This window comes from Oncorhynchus keta, chromosome 14, assembly GCF_023373465.1.
Source record: "Oncorhynchus keta strain PuntledgeMale-10-30-2019 chromosome 14, Oket_V2, whole genome shotgun sequence".
NCBI lineage: Eukaryota > Metazoa > Chordata > Actinopteri > Salmoniformes > Salmonidae > Oncorhynchus > Oncorhynchus keta.
Window position 1 is genome coordinate 47,370,835 of NC_068434.1, and position 19,877 is coordinate 47,390,711.

The window sequence follows — 19,877 nt, forward strand, 5'->3', positions numbered from 1 at the left end:
GCGTCGGGTAGGCTGTTTGGTGTTTATCCAACTGGATACAAAAAAATAATTATGTTCCCACCACTTCTTAAACTAAAGTTGCACCCCTGCTCATTACAACTTGTAAACTGTATACGTTGTTCATTAATAAAAAGAGAGAGCAAAACAGTGTACAAAACATTAGGAACACCTGCTCTTTCTTTGAAATAGACCGCTCAAACTTAACTCTGGACCTCGAAGCCAGCTCCTCTTCATTGTTCCCCTCTAATCAGGAATTGATTTAGACCTGGGACAACAGGTGTGTGCAATTCATTATCAGGTAGAACAGAAAACCAGCAGGCTCCGGACCTCGTAGGGTAAGAGTTGAGTATCCCTGAAATAGACTGACCAGGTGAATCCTATGATCCTTATTGATGTCACTTGTTAAATCCCCTTTAATCAGTGACAATGAAGTGGAGGAGACAGGTTAAATAAGGAGTTTTAATCCTTGAGATATGGTTTGTGTGTGTGCCGTTCAGAGGATGAATGGGCATGGTTGTAGGTGCCAGTCAGTTTGAGTGTGTAAAGAACTGCAACGCTTCTGGATTTTTCACACTCAACAGTTTCCCGTGTGTATCAGGAATGGTCCACCACCCAAAGGATATCCAGGCAACTTGAAACAACTGAAGCATTGACATCAACATGGGCCAGCATCCTTGTGGAACGCTTTCAACACCCTTTGTTTTTGTCCATGCCCCAACGAATTGAGGCTGTGCTGAGGGCAAATGGGGGTGCAACTCACCCTGCCTATGCTTTTTTTTAAATTCAGGTTTATTTTGTGTTTGAGTGATACAAAATGTTACATTATTGTGAAGAATGTCATTTGAGACGAATGGCAACAATTCATTTAAATAACCCTGTTAATTATTAATTAATCAGCCAAAAAAGTTAAATGGATGATAAAAAGCTGACCCATACATCTACATCGGCTACTGTGAAAGCCAACCACCAATAATTACACTTTTTCACAGTTTCATAGGTAGTAAAATGTTATCGTTGATATTCTTTAAAACATTACATTAAAACAATCTTCCAACACCTAAAATGTGACAAGTTCTTCCATATCTGTATGTTCTAGCTGTAATGGATGTTCAAACATTTCTTCATCTTCATGGTCATCTGAAAAAGAGATGGGTTACAGATTTGGGTTTGAGTTGCATATACAACATGAGGTCAATACAAAACAGAAACAGAATAGTTACAGTTCTATCAACTGTATATTACAGATACATGCAATGACAACATTACAATCACATTACTTGCCTTCATAATGTAATATAGAACAGGCCTACACCTTTTCAAAACAATTATATGCAGCTAGTACCCCAGTGGCAATCCCCCCTTCTACAAGCAGGGAGCAGCTAGAATCATGTCTTACTGGATGAGAGTCGATGTATTTGTACAAGTGTAGTAGTGTTGTGTCCGTTAGTCAGAGATAGAGGTGGCAGTCTGGGTACTGCTTCAGGAAACACCTCTTCATCGGACTCTACCAGGCTCAACACATCTTCCCTGTCCTCCTCCATTCGCTCAAATCCATTACCTGTAATCAAGTTTGGCTGTTAGTATTGAAATATATATTTGAGCAAGTCAGTAACTTTCCAAGTCAGTCGTCATCAAAGTATATCTTATCTTTAAGGTTCGGGTTGATGGATCTTTTTCTTTCACCTTTCATGAAATGACACAATAATAAACAAGGACAGATAAGCTAACTTAAAAACTATTGTAACAAAAGGGACAATGCAATTCATGGGGAAAAAAAGGTTTTACCCAGGCAAATTCGGTCACGGCTGGAATATACTGTTTTAGCGATAACAATCCCAGATCCTACGATCAAAATGGCTAGGAATATCCCAATGGTTGCTCCAGTGTATTGAGATGAGGCTGAGAAAAAAAAGAAAAATCTAGATTAGACATGTTTTCGCCTCTCATTAGGCATGTTTACATGTCGCTAAAGGGACATGAATGTACAAGAATCTCTCACAAGGAGAGGCAACAGGTTCATCGACATTCCAAAGAAGGTGTTGCCTTGCTACCTTCCTGCACCTGCCTTTGTTAGGTTTTGTTCATAAGTATGGTCTTCTGTGTCTATACCTCTATTACAAATCAAATCAAATGTTACTAGTCACATGCGCCGAATACAACAGGTGTAGTAGACCTTACAGTGAAATGCTTACTGACGAGCCCCTAACCAACAGTGCAGCTTAAACAAAATGTATGGATAAGAATAAGAGATAAAAGTAACAAGTAATTAAGGAGCAGCAGTAAAATAAAATATATATATATACAGGGGGGTGCCGGCACAGATTCAATGTGCGGGGGGCACCGGTTAGTTGAGGTAGTAAAGATGACATGCAAAGATGACAACAGAGAGTGGCAGTGTGGAGAGGGAAGTGGAGGGGGGTCGGGAGACAATGCAAATAGTCCGGGTAGCCATTTGAATAGATATTCAGGAGTTTTATGGCTTGGGGGTAGAAGCTGTTTAGAATCAAATATAATTTATTCATAAAGCTTCTTACATCAGCTGATATCTCAAAGTGCTGTACAGAAACCCAGCCTAAAACCCCAAACAGCAAGCAATGCAGGTGTAGAAGCACAGTGGCTAGGAAAACCTCCCTTGAAAGGCCAGAGCCTAGGAAGAAACCTAGAGAGGAACCAGGCTATGAGGGGTGGCCAGTCCTCTTCTGGCTGTACCGGGTGGAGATTATAACAGAACATCGTCACGATGTTCAAATGTTCATAGATGACCAGCAGGGTCACATAACAATTACAGTGGTTGTCGAGGGTGCAACAGGTCAGCACCTGAGGAGTAAATGTCAGTTGGCTTTTCATAGCCGATCATTCAGAGTATCTCTACCACTCCTGCTGTCTCTAGAGAGTTGAAAACAGCAGGTATGGGACAGGTAGCACGTCCGGTGAACAGGTCAGGGTTCCATAGCCGCAGGCAGAACGATTGAACAGTTGAAACTGGAGCAGCAGTTTCAAGCCTCTTGGACCTAGACTTGGTGCTCCGGTACCGCTTGCAGTGCGGTAGCAGAGAACAGTCTATGGCTAGGGTGGCTGGAGTCTTTGGTCAGAGGCCAAGCCGTTGCCATACCAGGCAGTGATGCACTAAGCATGTTCACAAATGGTTTTGTTCTGATAAAGATCCCCCACACCTGGCCTTTATGATTATAAACAAACTATCACTAGGGCCATAATCAATCTCTAGATACGTTTTCTATACATTTTCCCATAGTCCCACAATTTTCTTACAGGAAGGAAAATTAGGCGCATGCACACACACAGACGCACCGACACTCAACTCAGTCTTAACTCACTTTTAACTGTTAAATAGATCTCCAGCTCGCGGACCATCAGTGGGTTCTCGCTCCTGCAGAAGTAGAGGCCCTCGTCCTGCTTGGTGATGTTGACTATGGTGAGGGTGAAGGTGGGGCCCTGTCCTGACAGGACATACTTGGGGCTGGGTACCACGTCCTCCTGCTGTAGCGTCCTCTGCCAGGTGGTGAGGGCTGGAGGCAGGGAGCTGGACTCTTTACAGGTTAATGTGATGTTGGTGCCTTCGAGAGCTGTGACCAGTGGTTCCCCTTCAGGATAGGGAGACTCTGGGAGATGAGAAGAAACATGGTGTTAGACTGGGCCAGGGATATTATTAAACATAATTACAATTGAGCCAGAAGCATACCACCCTGCATCCCACTGCTGGCTTGCTTCTGAAGTTAAGCAGGGTTGGTCCCTAGATGGGAGACCAGATGCTGCTGGAAGTAGTGTTTGAGGGCCAGTAGGAGGCACTCTTTCATCTGGTCTAAAGAAAATATCCCAAGGGCAGTGTTTGGGGACATTACCCTGTGTAGGGTGCTGCCTTTCAGATGGGATGTTAAACAGGTATCCTGACTCTCTGTGGTCACTGAAGATCCCATGGCACTTATCGTAAGAGTAGGGGTCTTAATCCTGGTGTCCTGGCTTTATTACCAATCTGGCCCTCATACCTAATCATCCACAGTTTACAATTGGCTCATTCATCTCCTCTCCCCTGTAACTATTCCCCAGGTTGTTGCTGTAAATGAGAATGTGTTCTCAGTCAACTTAACCGTTAAAATAACGGATAACATTTTTTTTTAAACATTTATATTAGATATAAGGATGCACACACACGCACTGGAGAGGTGTGGCTGAGTAAGAGATTCTTTGGCACTTTTTCATTGTTTGAGTAAACTTTCATGGTGCTAAGATAACGCTTCAAAATATCCCTCGGCACGCCTTTCTTGAATTGCAAAAACACACTTGCTGTGTGCCACTGAATGGTTTCATACCTGGCTAACATTCTGAGCTTTGTACAGTTGCAGAAACCATACAGTTGTTTATAAGCTGAAATAAAATTTAAAAAAGAGTTGAACTGAACTGAACTAAACATTGATACGTTTCAGGGCGTCTTTCTACAGTATTTGCAATACAGAAACCATAAATCTGAAAAGTAAACAATCATAGCAGATGTTGACTAGTTTGCAGGGTGTCTCTTGTATGTCTTACTGAGCGTGAAGGAGCAGAACTTCTCATCTTCAGTACTAATCATAGGATGATGCCCATCACACTTCAGCGTCTGCCCCTCGAACAACAACGACCTGTTCAGATTTACCACTAGACGGTCTGTCACCTCCGACTCCATCAGCTGTCCAGCCACCTAAGAGGACCACAATGGAAATAAGTTGTTACACTTTTGTGTTACCATCAATGATTTCAAATGCATTGTAATCCCATTAAATTGTCCACCAAAAAAAAAACCACACAAATAAACACCTGTTTCCCCTGGCTCAATGGTACTTGATGTTTCTCCCCCCAGAGTAATGTGGGAGAGGGGTAGCCTCCAAACCAGCTGCAGTTAAACTGGACATGGGACGGGTCCTTCCCAATATTCCACTGACACTCCGGCTGCTTCTCTGGGGAATCTAGAGGAGAAATGGAAGCAGTTAATTTTACGGTGTAGAATTGATTTGGTATTTGAGTAATTACACAGTAATAACAAACCAGGTACCATTTAGATTTTTATGATAATAAGATTTATTATTTTGGTTAATCTAATCAATTAGGGCACCATTTGGTGGCCAGTGGCATCTGCAGATAAACAAAACAGTAATGACATTGAGATTTTATTTCATTTTAGTATCACTAAACCCATGGCAATCACAGAAGACAGATCCCAGTATCAGAGACAAGTGAGTCTATTACCCTTATAGCCACCTACAGTATACAAGCAGCTCTTTGCTCCAGCCAACTTCCTTCTGGGAAACTGAGTTCTGGGCTCTACATATGTAGTTCCCCTGAGCTGTGGGTTGGATGTCCTCTATCCTGAAGTCCAGCCAGGACCCACTGCCCGCTGTCAGGGAGTCATTTCTGGACGCCACACCCTGAAACCCCCAGGACAGACGCTGGGAGGGATAGGACCAGCTGGAGCAGTTGAACAACACCGTGGAACCCCTGTGGACGATGAGGGTTCCATTGGAAAGGGTTGTGGCTGGGTGGATGTCTGTGATGCCATTGCCAGGACCACCTGATAGAGGTCAACATAAGGTTGTTTAGTAGGCATACAAATTCCACTTGAATACAGTGTTCACATTATCCCCAATCAAGCATTGTTACAGTGTTTCATTATTGCACAACATACACACGAGGCATTCTCTTTAGAGATTCTTCTCAGTCCTTATTGGTTAATATCAGACATTTCAATGCTCTTCAAGGTACAGTATTTAAGATCACCCGCAAATACCCTCTTATCACGCTCATTCAAATGGCTACAGGATACATGAACATACTACTACAGCAACGGTAATCCACAAAACTAGCCACTGCAGCAAATATTCCGGAAGAACCAGTTTCAAGGAATTTGGAGCCAGGAGCAATAGACCAACATACTCGATTCTATACACTTGTCAGCAAAGGGTGAGGCTGAAATAGCCGAATGCACTCATTTGAATCGGTGTCTACATACTTTTGGCAATGTAATGTATATACAAGTCATTATACAAGAATGACACCAACACAAATACTGTTACATTAGGAAACATATACTTACTGACTATTTGCAATGTCAGACTTGTTTGAGTGTTGTTGTCATGGGGTAAGGAATCACAAAGATATATCCCCTCATCTGATAAAGCTAGTCCATTGATGTACAAGCTTTGATTGTACATTATCGTCAGGTGCCCTTCACTTGAAGGTGTTAGAATTGTGGAATGATTTCGGCCAATGATAACCTGTCCATTCTGCATCCATCGCGTGAACGAGGGGGTCACGTTCATCGCAGTGTTCCAACACGGAAGTAGAATATTCGCCCCCAGAGTTTTAATTACAGTAGTTTTATCTGAGCGCCCATTTGCTGCAAATTTCATAAAAACAATAAGCAAGAGATGAGACGATTATCAAATAGTAGAAGTGAGCACCACATAGATCAAAACATGGACCTAATATAAACTAATTTCACTGTATCACTTATTAGGCTAAGTCCACCTTTTAGGTTACATAGTCTATTCATAAACATGTCACAAGTGGACACTCACCTGTCTGATCCACGAACAGAAGAAGAAAAATTGCAACTGAGAATGCCTTCATGATTATTCCTGCTGTATAGCCCGATTTCATGTTAAACAAAAGCTTGGTTGCCAATGTCAGCAGTTTACCTGACTACCTGTTGTACGTGCTATGACACAAGACAACTCGACACGTAGTTTACATGAGACTGCTTAGAGGAAATAATAGATACATAGGTCATAATGTAACATGTCTCCTTTCCATGGAACCGCCACATGCTACATATTTTAACCTATTTGACTACCTGGCTGTTTACTCCGGGAGAGGCATTATGGACACGCCTCGTGCCCAAATGGATGACGCATGTCGAGAGTGGAGACAAAACGGTTCAGTCAGTTGTCCGGATAAGCCCTACCCAGTTGCAATATGTAACCTTTTGTGGGACCAGACCAAATTCACATAGAGTAATAGATATGTCATTCTCAATGACAACAAGTCTAACAATTATGTGTTCTACGTGCTCTATTTCTATGCTTCCCGAACTTTTGTTTCATTTTTGCATCTTTTACTTTCGGCTTTGTACACCAACTTCAAACTGCTGAAAATACTATATTTTAGGTTATGGAAAATATATTTCTCACCGGTTAAGATGGTAAAATGAATATCTACACAATGACTGCTTGTTTTGTCACAAACTGAAATTAGGCGAACTATTAGAATTTTAGCATCCAGAAATTCATGGCGGCGCGATTGCCGCATAGTGCTTGTTATCTGGCTAAACCTAGTTATCTAGCACTTATTAAAACTTGTAAGGTGATTATGTCGAAGGGCGAGGGCGTAATAACAATAAGTATTGGTCACCATCTGGATTTGATCACCATCTCCAATTTGTTCCATCTCACTTGATTTTATTTCAAGTAGGATAGCAGCCTACACAGATGGTAGTAGGCATAACTATCTGGATTTCACCGTAAGAGTCCATACTGTTCCAGAGAGTATACGCTGCAAGCCGACAACACAGAACACCTTATTCGCGTGCCGCAGTAGGGAAGTATCTAGTGTAACCAATATCAGGCCAGGGTGACAGCTAAAGCACATGTATTGCAGTGATTTTCACCGAAAATATACAACTAGGGCATTAACGTCTAACGTTAAATTTTTTTGTTAAAAAACAACTAACAGTTACACTACATGACCAAAAGTATGTGGACACCTGCTCGTCGAATATCTCATTCCACAATCATGGGCATTAATATGGAGTTGGTACACCCTTTGCTGCTATAACAGCCTCCACTATTCTGGGAAGGCTTTCCATTAGATGTTGAGCATGGCGCTTGTAACGCCAGGGTAGTGGGTTCGATTCCCGGGACCACCCATACGTAGAATGTATGCACACATGACTGTAAGTCGCTTTGGATAAAAGCGTCTGCGAAATGGCATATATTATTATTATTATTATTACTTGCTTCCACGCAAGAGCATTAGTGAGGTAGGGCACTGATGTTGGATGATTAGGCCTCGCTCACAGTTGGCGTTCCAATTCTTCCCAAAGGTGTTTGATGGAGTTGTGGTCAGGGCTCTGTGCAGGCCAGTCAAGTTCTTCCACACCGATCTGAACAAACCATTTCTTTATGGATCTCCCTTTGTGCATGACTTCCCCAGTGATTTTACCCATGCACTGCTACTGCTTTGTAGTTGGCACTCTGCATTCGGGCAGGTAGCGTTATCCAGGCATCCACCAAACCCAGATTAATCGGTCGGACTGCCAGATGCATGATTCATCACTCCAGAGAACGTGTTTCCACTGCTCCAGAGTCCAATGGCGGCGAGCTTTACACCACTCCAACCAACGCTTGGTATTGCGCGTGGTGATCTTAGGCTTATATGCGGCTGCTCTGCCATGGAAACCCATTTCATGAAGCTCCTGACTAACAGTTTTTGTGCTGATGTTGCTTCCAGAGGCAGTTTGGAACGTGGTAGTGAGTGTTGTAACCGAGGACAAATTATTTTTACGCGCTTCAGCAGTCCCATTCTGTGAGGTTATGAGGCCTACCATTTCGAGACTGAGCCGTTGTTGCTCCTAGACATTACCACTTTACAATAACAGCACTTACAGTTGACCGGGGCAGCTCTAGCGGCGCAGGAATGTGATCAACTGACTTGTTGGAAAGGTGACAGTGCCACGTTGAAATTCATGGAGCTATTCAGTAAGGCCATTCTACTGCCAATGTCTGATAAAACTACATGCCACCCCCACTTCGTGTCACTTTCTACATACCGAGCCCACTACCATTGAGGCTGCTAATGCTGTCTCTGGCCCATACTCCAGCACAGTAGCTGGTGGTAATGCACCCCCCCCACAGTTCTGTTACGGCAAGGGGAGTAGCTAGCTAAAGCACCGGTACCCTACAGTGTCCTTCACCTGTGCCCACTGCCATTGAGGTTGCTAACGCTGTCTAACGCACCAACATTGGATGCTAACCACTGAAAAACCCCACTGTAGAAGGAGGCTGCCAGCTAGCTAGGCGACACCTACACCTCAGTGCAGTGTTGCAAACTTAGCAACTTCGTCCCTATATTTAGCGAGTATTCAGACCCCTCTAGCGACAAATTTTCAAAAAAGCAACTAGTGACAAATTTTCAAAAAAGCAACTAGCGACAAATCTAGTGACTTTTTCTAGTATTTTCGGAGACTGACGTGAAAGCACATATCGTTCTTACTCTTCTCAACAAGCCCCTGTCCCAAAGCACTCACAGGCGGCCCAGTCCTTGCGCAGCAGTCCCTCCCAGCTGCAGTCAGAGAAGGAGATGTTCACCCCTCTGCGCCCAAAATGCAAATTAATCATGCATGCGGGAAGCCGCCACTGGCTGATCCCGCCCTGGTTTACATTAACATTTTTTTAAACCTGAATTAGGGCCAGACTAGTTACCATGTTCTCACATTGCCATTGACAGTTTTTTCTATTCTCTCTTTTTGGTCCATTTAGATTGTTAATGTAGATTGCATACAAAAAAATGTAAAAACTGTTATGGTTAAAAATGTTCATGTTTTACTGTGACTTGTTGTAGGCTCCTACGTGGACCATAAGGTTAAAAACCAAACCAAATTAATAAAAAAATAAAAACAATTAAGGAACTCCACCAGAGTGTCTCTTTTGGGTCACTAGCCCGGATAAAGGAGGAGGGTTAGAATTGTGACATAAACAAAACAAGAATCGACAGAAGTTAATTTGTAGTTAAACATATTTAGGGTGTTTTTTACTCACTTTTTATCTCTCCCACTGTGTTATTCCTCTCTCCTTCAGAGACCATCACAATTACATGCATATGGCCAATTATGCAAATCGGGTGATGACGTCATTCAGCAACTTTTAGGACAGCCAATAGCTACTTTCCTTACTGAGGAGTTGGCAACACTGCCTCAGTGGGAGACACCGGTACACACCGCACTGATCGATGAGGCAGGGTTACTCAAGTTAATTGACTGGCTGATAGACAACTACTACTGAGAATAATTATAGGCGTTCCTGACAATGACCAATAATTGTTGGAAATAGGACCTCCCTCCCTCTCTGGGATTTTTTCCCCCCAAAATAATAATACAACCTGGTCATTAAAAAAAATAAAAAAACAGACGTTATAAGAACAAAGTGCCATTATCCCTAGCCTATCAGCAAAACGTGACAACTCAAGCAAGAGTAGGGACATAAATCAAAAAATCTAGAATGGCAAATTTGGGTCAAGCAGTGCGCTGTTGAAGTGCAGTGAAGTGAGAGATTGATAGCACTTGTGATTGGCCAAAGGTTCTAACTGTAGAGCTAAACATAATGTGATTGGCACCAAGGCAATCCATATGACAGTCCGGCCTCTGTCTTAGTAGTGGGGAGATGGATGTTGAAGTCTCAATGAGCAAGGCAGAGCCAAAAGGACTGATATGTACAGTGGTGATTTCAGAGATGGCAGCAGAAGTGGAACAGAGACACTAAGCCAGGACAGGCATCCATTCCGAGGAATGTTGGGTAGGGGAGGACGGCAGGAAGAGACAGAAGAGAGGAGGCCATCTTTACAAGACTAAGTGTGGGACACAGCCGGTTGAATACGACATTAAATATGATAGGAAAGCATCCAACATGAATGTATGATTTCTGGCAGGAAACAGAGAAAGTGGAGCATGTACTGATACAGTGTGGATATGAGCGGGAAAGAGAGAATGAGATCCAGTATAAGGGAGAAGGGGATACAGAAATTGAGTTTAAAGAGCATAATGAGTAGAACATCATTATATACAGTCCCAAATATATATTTTTTAAGAGAAACTGGCAGGTAGGATTTAGTTCCTCCCTCTTCTGGCCCACACTCCAGTACAGTAGGTGGCGGTAATGCACCATAACATTGAATGCCAACCTCAGATAAACTCCACTGAAGAAAAAGTCAGGCCTCTGTCTGCCACCTTGTGTTGTTTTTGTGCAACCAAATCCAGTGTGCAGCCCCCCGGAATCAGTCCTTGCATTTCCTCTTTAAGGAAAATAACTGCTTTGAAGTGGTATGGGGGTAACTTACTCCTTCCATAATCCTTTTAGAGTATACCAACACCCTCTATCCATCATTGACCATGTCACATCTCTGGTCCTGTCCATCTGTCCTCCATGTCTACACAGGTATGTCTGGTCTATGAGCAGTCAGGCTGCCTCTTCTGCACCGAGCCGGTCCTCACCAACCTCTCCGGAGACAACCCTGGAAAGATCAAGATCCAAGTCTTTCGACAGACATATGGACTGGGAACTCCCTTAGCTGGGACCTGCTATCATCCAGAATAGGATGACTATGTCCCTAAACTCCATGAACAACTGTCTGGAAAATAAACAGACTTGTGAGATACATGAGTATCCTGAAATTGGCTGCAATATAAATTGACTTGTGAGTATCGTGGGCTTCACATTATGTAGCTAAACTACAGAAAACCCAACAATTAAGCCTTGTTTGTTTGTGCCACTCGCTTACTTTACCATTGTGTACGGTGAGCAATGACCTATATTTTCTCATTATGACCCATTGAAAATTCATCTCACTATCCCCATGATCAGTCACAATAAAACAACTCAATCTAGAGTTGTGTTCTATTCTCTGTAAGCATTCTCATTTTACTAGTGTGTTTACAGTTTGAATTAGTTACTGCCTATAGAATCAGTTTTCCTTTTTGTAGACACTGGCAATGGTGCTGCAGATAATTCATATGAAAATGTGCCGAAGTGCCCCTGAAAATTAAACCCGAGCCTGCACAAGCCATGGAACAATTCCAAAAAATAGAAAATGCATCCAGTAATGGACATTGAATGTGGCCAAGCTGACCTGTATCTGTAAAAGAACAATCAATGTCAGCTGACAGTATATGTGAAAAAAAATACATATTTACTGCCTTGCACCTTTTAGCATTGTGGTGCTGTTTATCTATTTAACATATACTTTACTGTAACCAGTCAGATCTAATAAATGATCATCTATTAAATACCCATAGTAATAAACCACATGGGAGCATAGATTGCAGTGTGAGGAGTCTCTCTACCATGTGCGGATAAGGAAAATATTAAAATAAAATAAACATCCAATGAGGTCAAACCTTTGTGTGATGAGCACTTTATTTACAAATATAATTAAAAGCTTGGATGACAGACTCATGCTCTCTCTTAATCCTGAAAAACTCAATTAAAGTGCATGCAATAATAAAGCATTTATTTTACTCATCTGGTTTATAAGAAAATACACAGCTTGTAGAGTGTGGAGGTTACAGCAAAAATAAGGATTCATTTCAGTTGGAAATGTCAGAGCAAGAAACCCATTGCCCGATTGATTCGACTTTCAAATACTGAACGAAGAGGAAGGAGAAAAATGTCATTATTATTATTTTAAATCGATTTGAGTAACAGTTAAAATAGTACAATACGAAAATAAGTAAAAGCTCTCCAAAAAAAATCATTCTATACACAAAATACATGTCCCTCCCCAAGCCCCGACAAAGCCCTTTGTGCTACCTGGGAGTAGGGATTCACATGTGTCTGTGTCTGGAATGACACCCTATTCCCTACATAGTGCACTATTTTATATACTATATAGTGCACTAACCAGAGCCCCAAAAGTACTGCACGACATAGGGAATAGTGTGTCATGACTCAACCATGTGGTATTCACATTACCTGCCAGTGCAGAGAATCAGTATGATACAGTGGTATCAGGGTGAATTGCAAGTCTCCCTCTTCAGTGTCTCATGTCAAAGTCAATAATCAAATTCTCTCCAGAGGACTCACATTTATTTACTGTACCATTACGTGGACTATGACTTTAAACATGTTCTCAACCTATCAAATTGCTTTAAATTTTCCATAAAAATTTCCTGATGAATATAAAAAGCAAAAAGAGTTGAAGGAACTGGAAGCAGGGACAAGAAGACAATAAGGCTGCAGAAGGAGGACCAGTTTGTTTTTAGTTTTTCAGCTTTAGGTTTTTGCACAGCTTGAACAAATTATTAACCTCTAATGCATGATCATTGAGCAACACGGTACTATTCACTCCTATTGTCCTCTTATTCTCTCCCTCTGGTTTCCACTTTCAGTTACACTAAAAGTGTCATCATTGCACAAGAAACAGGAACACCATGACAATGTAATGTTATTCTTTAAAACAAAGACAACCTCGGAAGTTATCCAGCATTTTTTTGTCATCTTGTGACGGACACCACGAGAGAGGGGGGCCCGTTGGCTATAGACCAGCGCAGGCACTGGGCTGGTTTGTATGTGGCTGGTGTGTGTGTGTGTGTACACACATTTATGTGTGTAGCTGTGTGTGTTTGTGTGGGAATCAGTAGCTAAAGACCCTAACTGCCCGGTCCAACCAAAACCAGACCAGGTCACGAGGCTGAGGAGGAACAGGAGGGTCGTCACACCAGACGACGAAGACGAGGTCACCAGGGCTGACCTAGTCATCTGTAGTCATCCTTGGGGGGGTCCAGGGCCCCCAAATTACCAAAGCCCAGTCGGAGGCTCTCCATGTCGAACGTGTCGATCTCTCTCTCCTGGCGATCCAGCAGGTGCTTGATCCTCTCTGTACGCTCCTTCTGAAGGGAAGCCAGCTCCTCTTCAATCTACAAAACCACAACTTAGTTAATTAAACTAGTGGAAGCAAGAGCATTTGGAACCAGTAAGGTATGAGTATTGCAGAGTTCGACCTGTGCAAGGGCCACTGTAGTGTGTGTGCAGGCCTTTTCAGTTTTTTGCTTAGCTTAGATTTTTGGGTCAGCGTTGATTTGAAATTCAGCATAATTCTGTAACCACTCCGTCAACTAACTACAGACAGAAATATCCCTGCACTAGCCATGAGTAGAGCCAGACACAATTTACTGTCAATCAATCCATTACAGCCGTTGTCTGCATCTTAGATCAATAAATATTAGCTGTTCATCTTTCATTTTCAGCCTTTGGTACAGATTGATTCCATTCCATAAAGCCTCTAGATACAGATTACATCTGGCCCCTGAGACACGCCATCTAGACAGTGGATCGAAATCAGCAGTGAGCACTTCTCTGGAAGCGTATAAGTATGGGGTGTGTTCATTAGGAACCAAATAGAAAAATACAAACTGAAACAGGGAGGGACCACCTGAACTGGTCCAATAAGAAATGCACATTTTTGTTTTCCGTTGCATAACAATTTAAAATATCTTCAGTTGTGTGTCCTGATGAATACAACCCTGATACAGGGTTAACAATGACGTCACCTGATCCAGAAAGCCTGCAGGGCAACAGATAGTCACCAGATGGCGCCACACCACCACTGGTTGCATAATACTGTAATGATACTACTGTAGGCTACTGCCTGGGCAACAGAAACTGGATCAGGGCTACATGTTCCTTTGTTATCAAGGAGCGATATAGCGATGACATCATTGCCTTGGAAAAACATATTATTCAAGAATAAAAAAATCTATTCTGACTGATAAAGTGGCCTACAGTGATTTGAATGTATGCAATGCCAGGCCATCAGCATCCACTGCTCAGATGTAAATTGTCAACAGGGGTGTACAGAAGAAGTATTGAGTGGGGAGAAGAGGTGAAAGAGAAGGTGTTGTGACACCAGACTGAAGAACACAGAAAGGAGTGCATGACTCAATGACTCAATTAATACAATAGTAAGTAAAGTCTTTTTGTTATGGAGGACCATGTTACATAATCTAAATCAATTATTCATTTTTAACACACTGGGTAGGATTCAAATATAGGGTATGTTGTAAGAATAATACAACACTAACATGATAGGATTTTGCAACCAAAACTGAGTGCATGACACATTTTTTGGGCCTCAGTTACAAATGAGTAGAGTGAAATGTGTGTCAAATGAAAGTGAAGTCTGTCTCTGTGGGTGCATGTTGATTCTGCTTCCAGCACATTGTGCTCCGCAAAGGCTCTGCCTGCATGAGTGTGAGTATGTGTGTGTATATCTGTGTCTGCGTTCTGCGCATCTGTCTGGGTATCTGGGTCTGTTTTTGCTCCTCCCTACCCCTCAATCTTTTGTTCTAGGTGGGTTCTGTGTGTGTGTGTGTGTCCGTCTGTATAGGTCTGTCTCTCTCTTCATATCAGTCTGTCACTCCCCCCTCGACACCTCTACCTTTTGTTCGAGGTGGGTTCTGTGTGTGTGTGTATGCGTGTGTCCCCGTCTGTATAGGTCTGTCTCTCTCTTCATATCAGTCTGTCACTCCCCCCTCGACACCTCTACCTTTTGTTCGAGGTGGGTTCTGTGTGTGTGTGTGTATGCGTGTGTCCCCGTCTGTATAGGTCTGTCTCTCTCTTCATATCAGTCTGTCACTCCCCCCTCGACACCTCTACCTTTTGTTCGAGGTGGGCTCTGCGCAGCGAAACCTTCTGCTCCAGCTTCTGCTGCTCTCTGTCGTGCTGGGCCTCGGTCTGCATCTTGATCTTACTCTGGTAGGCATTCAGCAGCTCCATCTCCTGCTGCAGCTGCTGCCTCAGAGCCTGGCACTCGGCTTCCTGGGCCTCGTCCAGACGCAGCTGACGGGGAGAAATAAAGAGAAGAACCCAACAGAGGAAAGGGGGAATAAAGAGAGAGTGAGAGAAAAGGAAACACAGGGAGAGGGGAGGGGGAGGAAAGAGGGTGGGAGAGAGAATAGAATAAGAGTGGTGAAAGAGATGAAGGGAGAGGGGCAGTGAAGAGAAGAGAAGAGAGGAAGAAGTGAGGAGAAAGGGAAATAGAAGAAGAGACCGGACGAGTGATGGGAATAAGAGAAGCAAAGAGGGTTACAAACCCCTACAACGACCTAAATCTCCTATGCCTTGGGGCCTAAGATTATTTCATTCCCATATGGAACTATTCTTAATGTCAGATATACATTTATAAGATCTGTGACATTTATATGAATTAGTTCTTTGAGATTATCAAAGGAAATGATCAAATATGAACTTTCTTAGTTACAAAAAAAACGTATTTAGTAATCCCAACTTGGTCATCAAAACACCCGTTCTCCATTTTGTGCCGACTCACCGCCTGCGATGCCATCATCTCGTTGATGCTCTGTTCGTACTGCTCAGCCAGGATGGCCAGTTTCCTGGTCTGCTCCTCCTTCAGGGCCTTGAGCACCGTCTTGTGCTCGCTCTTGGGCGTAACCTCCATCTGGTGGTGTCTCAGGGCCTTATACTGCTTGGTCTGGACCTTACACGTGTCCTGGAACTGCTTCTTAATCTGCAGCTCCATGGCCTGGTGGAGATGGAGATTGGAACAGGCGAGGTGAATGAGGAGAGTGTTAAACACAAGCACACACACAGATGGATTTGAGGCATCCTGTTGACCCATTACATTCCATTTCTACTGTATGTTCTTTGCCTGTCGTAATATGGTTCAACTTCTGATGAATGCAATGGTTTGTTACATTTAAGTCTTTTGTAGCCAACAGTTAGGATTTCCCCTTTTCCAGGACTGAGTGCACTGGCTGCACACCCCTAACCCTCACCTTGAGGTTAATGGTCTGCTATTTCACTGTGTCTTGCTCTATATAATCTGCTACCTGGTTAGATCAGAGCCTGATCCTGGAGAACACCTAATGTAGCTACCAATGTAGCCATCACATTCCCAGGGTTGCATTTGCAATCTGTTCCTGGCCTCACCCGCACCTTGAGGTTCTTGGGCTGCTGCCGTAGCTCCAGGACGTGTTTGCGGTGAAGCTCTCTCTCGCGGCGGTTGTTGTACTCTATCTGGTTCTCCAGTTCTGTCTGGTGCTGAAGGCGGATTAGGTCCATGCGGAGCTTCTGAAGGGTCTTCAGCTGACGATACTCCAGCTCCTGGGTCGATTCATCGTGTCTGATCAGCATGGCATGCTCCATCTCCTTCTGGGTCTTCTTCTTGTTCAGCTCCTGATCAGAGTGGGAGAGAGAGGGGGAGGGAGCGAGAGATATTGAGAGATAGGGAGGGATAAATGGAGAGAGAAAGTGGGAAGGGGAGGAGAGGAGAGGGAGGAAGAGATGGGAATTATAATGGTCATCCATGACACAAACTTTGCTTTTGTATGAGAAAGGACTGGAGCATCAGTGTCACGTGGTGTTGCCCTTATGGACATTGCAGACACAAGACTACACTTCAATTCTTTGTGCATTTGTTTTCTGCTTTTTCAAGGTTCCTATTGTTCTACTATGCTATGACAATGTCACTAGGTAAATAACATCTCAACCACAACAGTGCCACCATACAATTGGCAATAACACACAGACACTATATCCAAATACTCCTAAAAATCTCCCTTATTTCTATCCTTCAAGCATATGAGAGGAGCAGTTTCAGGGCTGGCTGGGTTTTGGTAGCCTGGTCCCAGGGCTGTTTGTGCTGAGTGGACAAGACAGTACAAGCAGATCTTGGACCAGGCTAGCTTTAGGGTATCATCCAATGTGCCCCTAGGTTTCGGGTGGACACCCATATAAGGTCTCAGACCTCCTAATATTGTCCCACTCCCCCCCTCCTGATTTACAGAGCAGATTAGGAGATTACTGCATTGTTGCCTTGCTTATACTTTCTAATCTGCTTTCCACGAGATGCAAAACCCATTCTCTGTGTTTTTCACAAAACAATTGGAATACTGGTATTGGTCAAAGAAGTCTACGATTTGGCAAGAACATTGCTTTTCATGTTACAACATTGACCATGTGAATGTTATCGATAATCAGGTGGAGTTGGACATGTGACATTCATATCCCTATTGGATTAAATAGTGTTCACTGCACATCACTACAGACTGAACTTGAACTAAAATGTGTGTACATCCAAAAAAAAAAAACACACATCCCACTGATTCTCCACACGTCATCCACTCCTCCTCGCCTCTCGTTTGAAATATCTATCTGTACATCTATACACTGTACCTCTCGTATCTGCTCCTGTTCAAACTCATGCCTCTTGATCATGACTTTGCGTTTGAAGCCTCTGCAGTTCCTGTCGTAGAAGACTCTCTGTTGGCCGAGGAGATGGGCCTCCTCCTCAGCCTGGCTGTGCTGCAAGTTCTCCTTGTGCTTCGACAAACGCTCCTGCTTCTCCTTCTTAGGGGTGTGGTGGTCTTCGTTCATCTCCTGAAGCGATGGAGATTGAAGACAGATTAAGGTTAATAAATATATATACACAATTTTCTCAACCTTTTCATATTATTTGATGCTGAATATTATCAGATCTTTAACCAAAACGTATTATTAGATAAAGGGAACCTGAATGAACAAATAACACAACAATGCCATACTTATTTAATTTATTAATAACACCCAATGCCCCTGTGTGAAAAAGTAATTGCCCCTTACACTCAATAAATAATTGTGCCACCTTTAGCTGCAACGACTCCAACCAAACTCTTCCTGTAGTTGTTGATCAGTCTCATGTCGCTGTGGAGGAATTTTCGCCCAATCTTCCATGCAGAACTGCTGTGGGTTTTCAAGAATTAACTGCTCGTTTCAAGTCCTGCCACATCATCTCAATTGGGATTAGGTCTGGACGTTGACTAGGCCTTTCAAAAACTTCAAATTTGTTGCTTTTTAGCCATTTTCATGTAGAAGTGATTGTGTGTTTTGGATCATTGTCTTGCTGCATGACCCAGCTGCACTTCAGCTTCAGCTCACAGACGGATGGCCTGACATTCTCCTGTAGTCTAAGACACTGCATCTCAGTGCAAGAGGCATCACTGCAGTACCTGGTTCGAATTCAGGCTGCATCACATCTGGCAGTGATTGGGAGTCCCATAGGGCGGTACACAATTGGCCCAGCGCTGTCTGGGTTTGGCTGGGGTAAGCAGTCATTGTAAACAATAATTTGTTCTTGACTGACTTGCCTAGTTAAATAAAAAAATAAATGAAAAAATAAAAATAATTATCTGACAGAGCAGAATTCATGGTTCCTTCTATTAAGGCAAGTCATCCAGGTCCTGAGGCAGCAAAGCATCCCCAAACCGTCACACTACCACCACCATGCTTGACCATTGGTATGAGGTTTTTATTGTGGAATGTAGTGTTTGGTTTTCGCCAGTTATAATGGGACCAATGATCAAAAACACACAATCAAGTCTGCATCAAAATGGCTAAAAGCATGGTGGTGGTGGTAGTGTGATAGCTTGGGGAGGCTTTGCTGCCTCAGGACCTGGACGACTTGCCTTAATAGAAAGAACCATCCTTTCTGCTCTGTATCAGAGAATTCTACAGGAGAATGTCAGGCCATCTGTCTGTGAGCTGAAGCACAGCCGGGTCATGCAGCAAGACAATGATCCAAAACACACAATCAAGTCTACATCAAAATAACTAAAAAGTAACCGTCTTGGAATTACCTAGTTAAAGTCCAGACCTAATCCCAGTTGAGATGTTGTGGCAGTACTTGAAATGAGCAGTTCATGCTTGAAAACCCACAAATGTCTCTGATTCAATGCAGTGGGCCAAAATTCCTCCATAGCAATGTGAGAGACTAATCAACAACTACAGGAAGCAGGTGGTTGCAGTCATTGCAGCTACAAGGTGGCACAACCAGTTATTGAGCGTAAGGAGGCAATTCATTTTTCACACAGGGGACTTGAGTGTTGCATAACTATGTTAATTCAAGAAATTGAAAAAAAAAAGTATAAATATGTTTTGCTATTTGTCAACTCAGGTTCTCTTTATCTAATATTTGGTTTTGGTTGAAGATCTGATAACATTCAGTATCAAAACAATGCAAAAATAGAGTAAATCAGAAAGGGGGCAAATACTTTTTCACAGCACTGTACTTTGTTCCTACATCTTTATTTGGACTAATGGTCAGGTGTGCAGCAGGTCATCTCA

The 19,877-nt window shown here is 43.0% G+C and overlaps 2 protein-coding genes across 3 annotated transcripts in view; both read right to left on the bottom strand.

The window, feature by feature from the left end:
- Positions 1–445: 445 nt before the first annotated feature.
- On the bottom strand, positions 446–6,847 carry LOC118393536 (V-set and immunoglobulin domain-containing protein 10). The gene is made up of 9 exons (XM_035786281.2): positions 6,570–6,847; positions 6,086–6,388; positions 5,258–5,563; positions 4,813–4,961; positions 4,546–4,696; positions 3,336–3,620; positions 1,786–1,899; positions 1,397–1,558; positions 446–1,137 (listed from the first exon to the last, which is right to left on the bottom strand). Exons 1-9 carry the CDS (start codon positions 6,649–6,651, stop codon positions 1,058–1,060), a joined length of 1,632 nt encoding a protein of 543 aa, XP_035642174.1. The 5' UTR covers positions 6,652–6,847; the 3' UTR covers positions 446–1,057.
- A 5,311-nt stretch (positions 6,848–12,158) lies between these two features.
- The window catches only part of taok3a (TAO kinase 3a), a 97,896-nt gene continuing 90,177 nt past the window's right edge, over positions 12,159–19,877 (bottom strand). For both annotated transcript variants that reach the window (XM_052461829.1, XM_052461830.1), the window contains exons 17-21: positions 17,952–18,155; positions 16,713–16,952; positions 16,087–16,299; positions 15,414–15,596; positions 12,159–13,675 (exon numbers count right to left, since the gene is read on the bottom strand). In XM_052461829.1, coding sequence (XP_052317789.1) covers positions 13,514–13,675; positions 15,414–15,596; positions 16,087–16,299; positions 16,713–16,952; positions 17,952–18,155 — 1,002 coding nt within the window. In that variant the 3' untranslated portion in view covers positions 12,159–13,513. The remainder of the gene's footprint in view (positions 13,676–15,413; positions 15,597–16,086; positions 16,300–16,712; positions 16,953–17,951; positions 18,156–19,877) is intronic.

Excerpts from the sequence above, each read along its gene's own strand:
- LOC118393536 (XM_035786281.2), bottom strand. The coding sequence starts at position 6,651 with ATGAAATCGGGCTATACAGCAGGAATAATCATGAAGGCATTCTCAGTT. Across the intron at positions 3,621-4,545 it reads GTTCTGCTCCTTCACGCTCA|AGTCTCCCTATCCTGAAGGG; the intron begins GTAAGACATACA and ends CTCATCTCCCAG. Across the intron at positions 1,900-3,335 it reads GATCTATTTAACAGTTAAAA|CCTCATCTCAATACACTGGA; the intron begins GTGAGTTAAGAC and ends TTTTTTTCTCAG.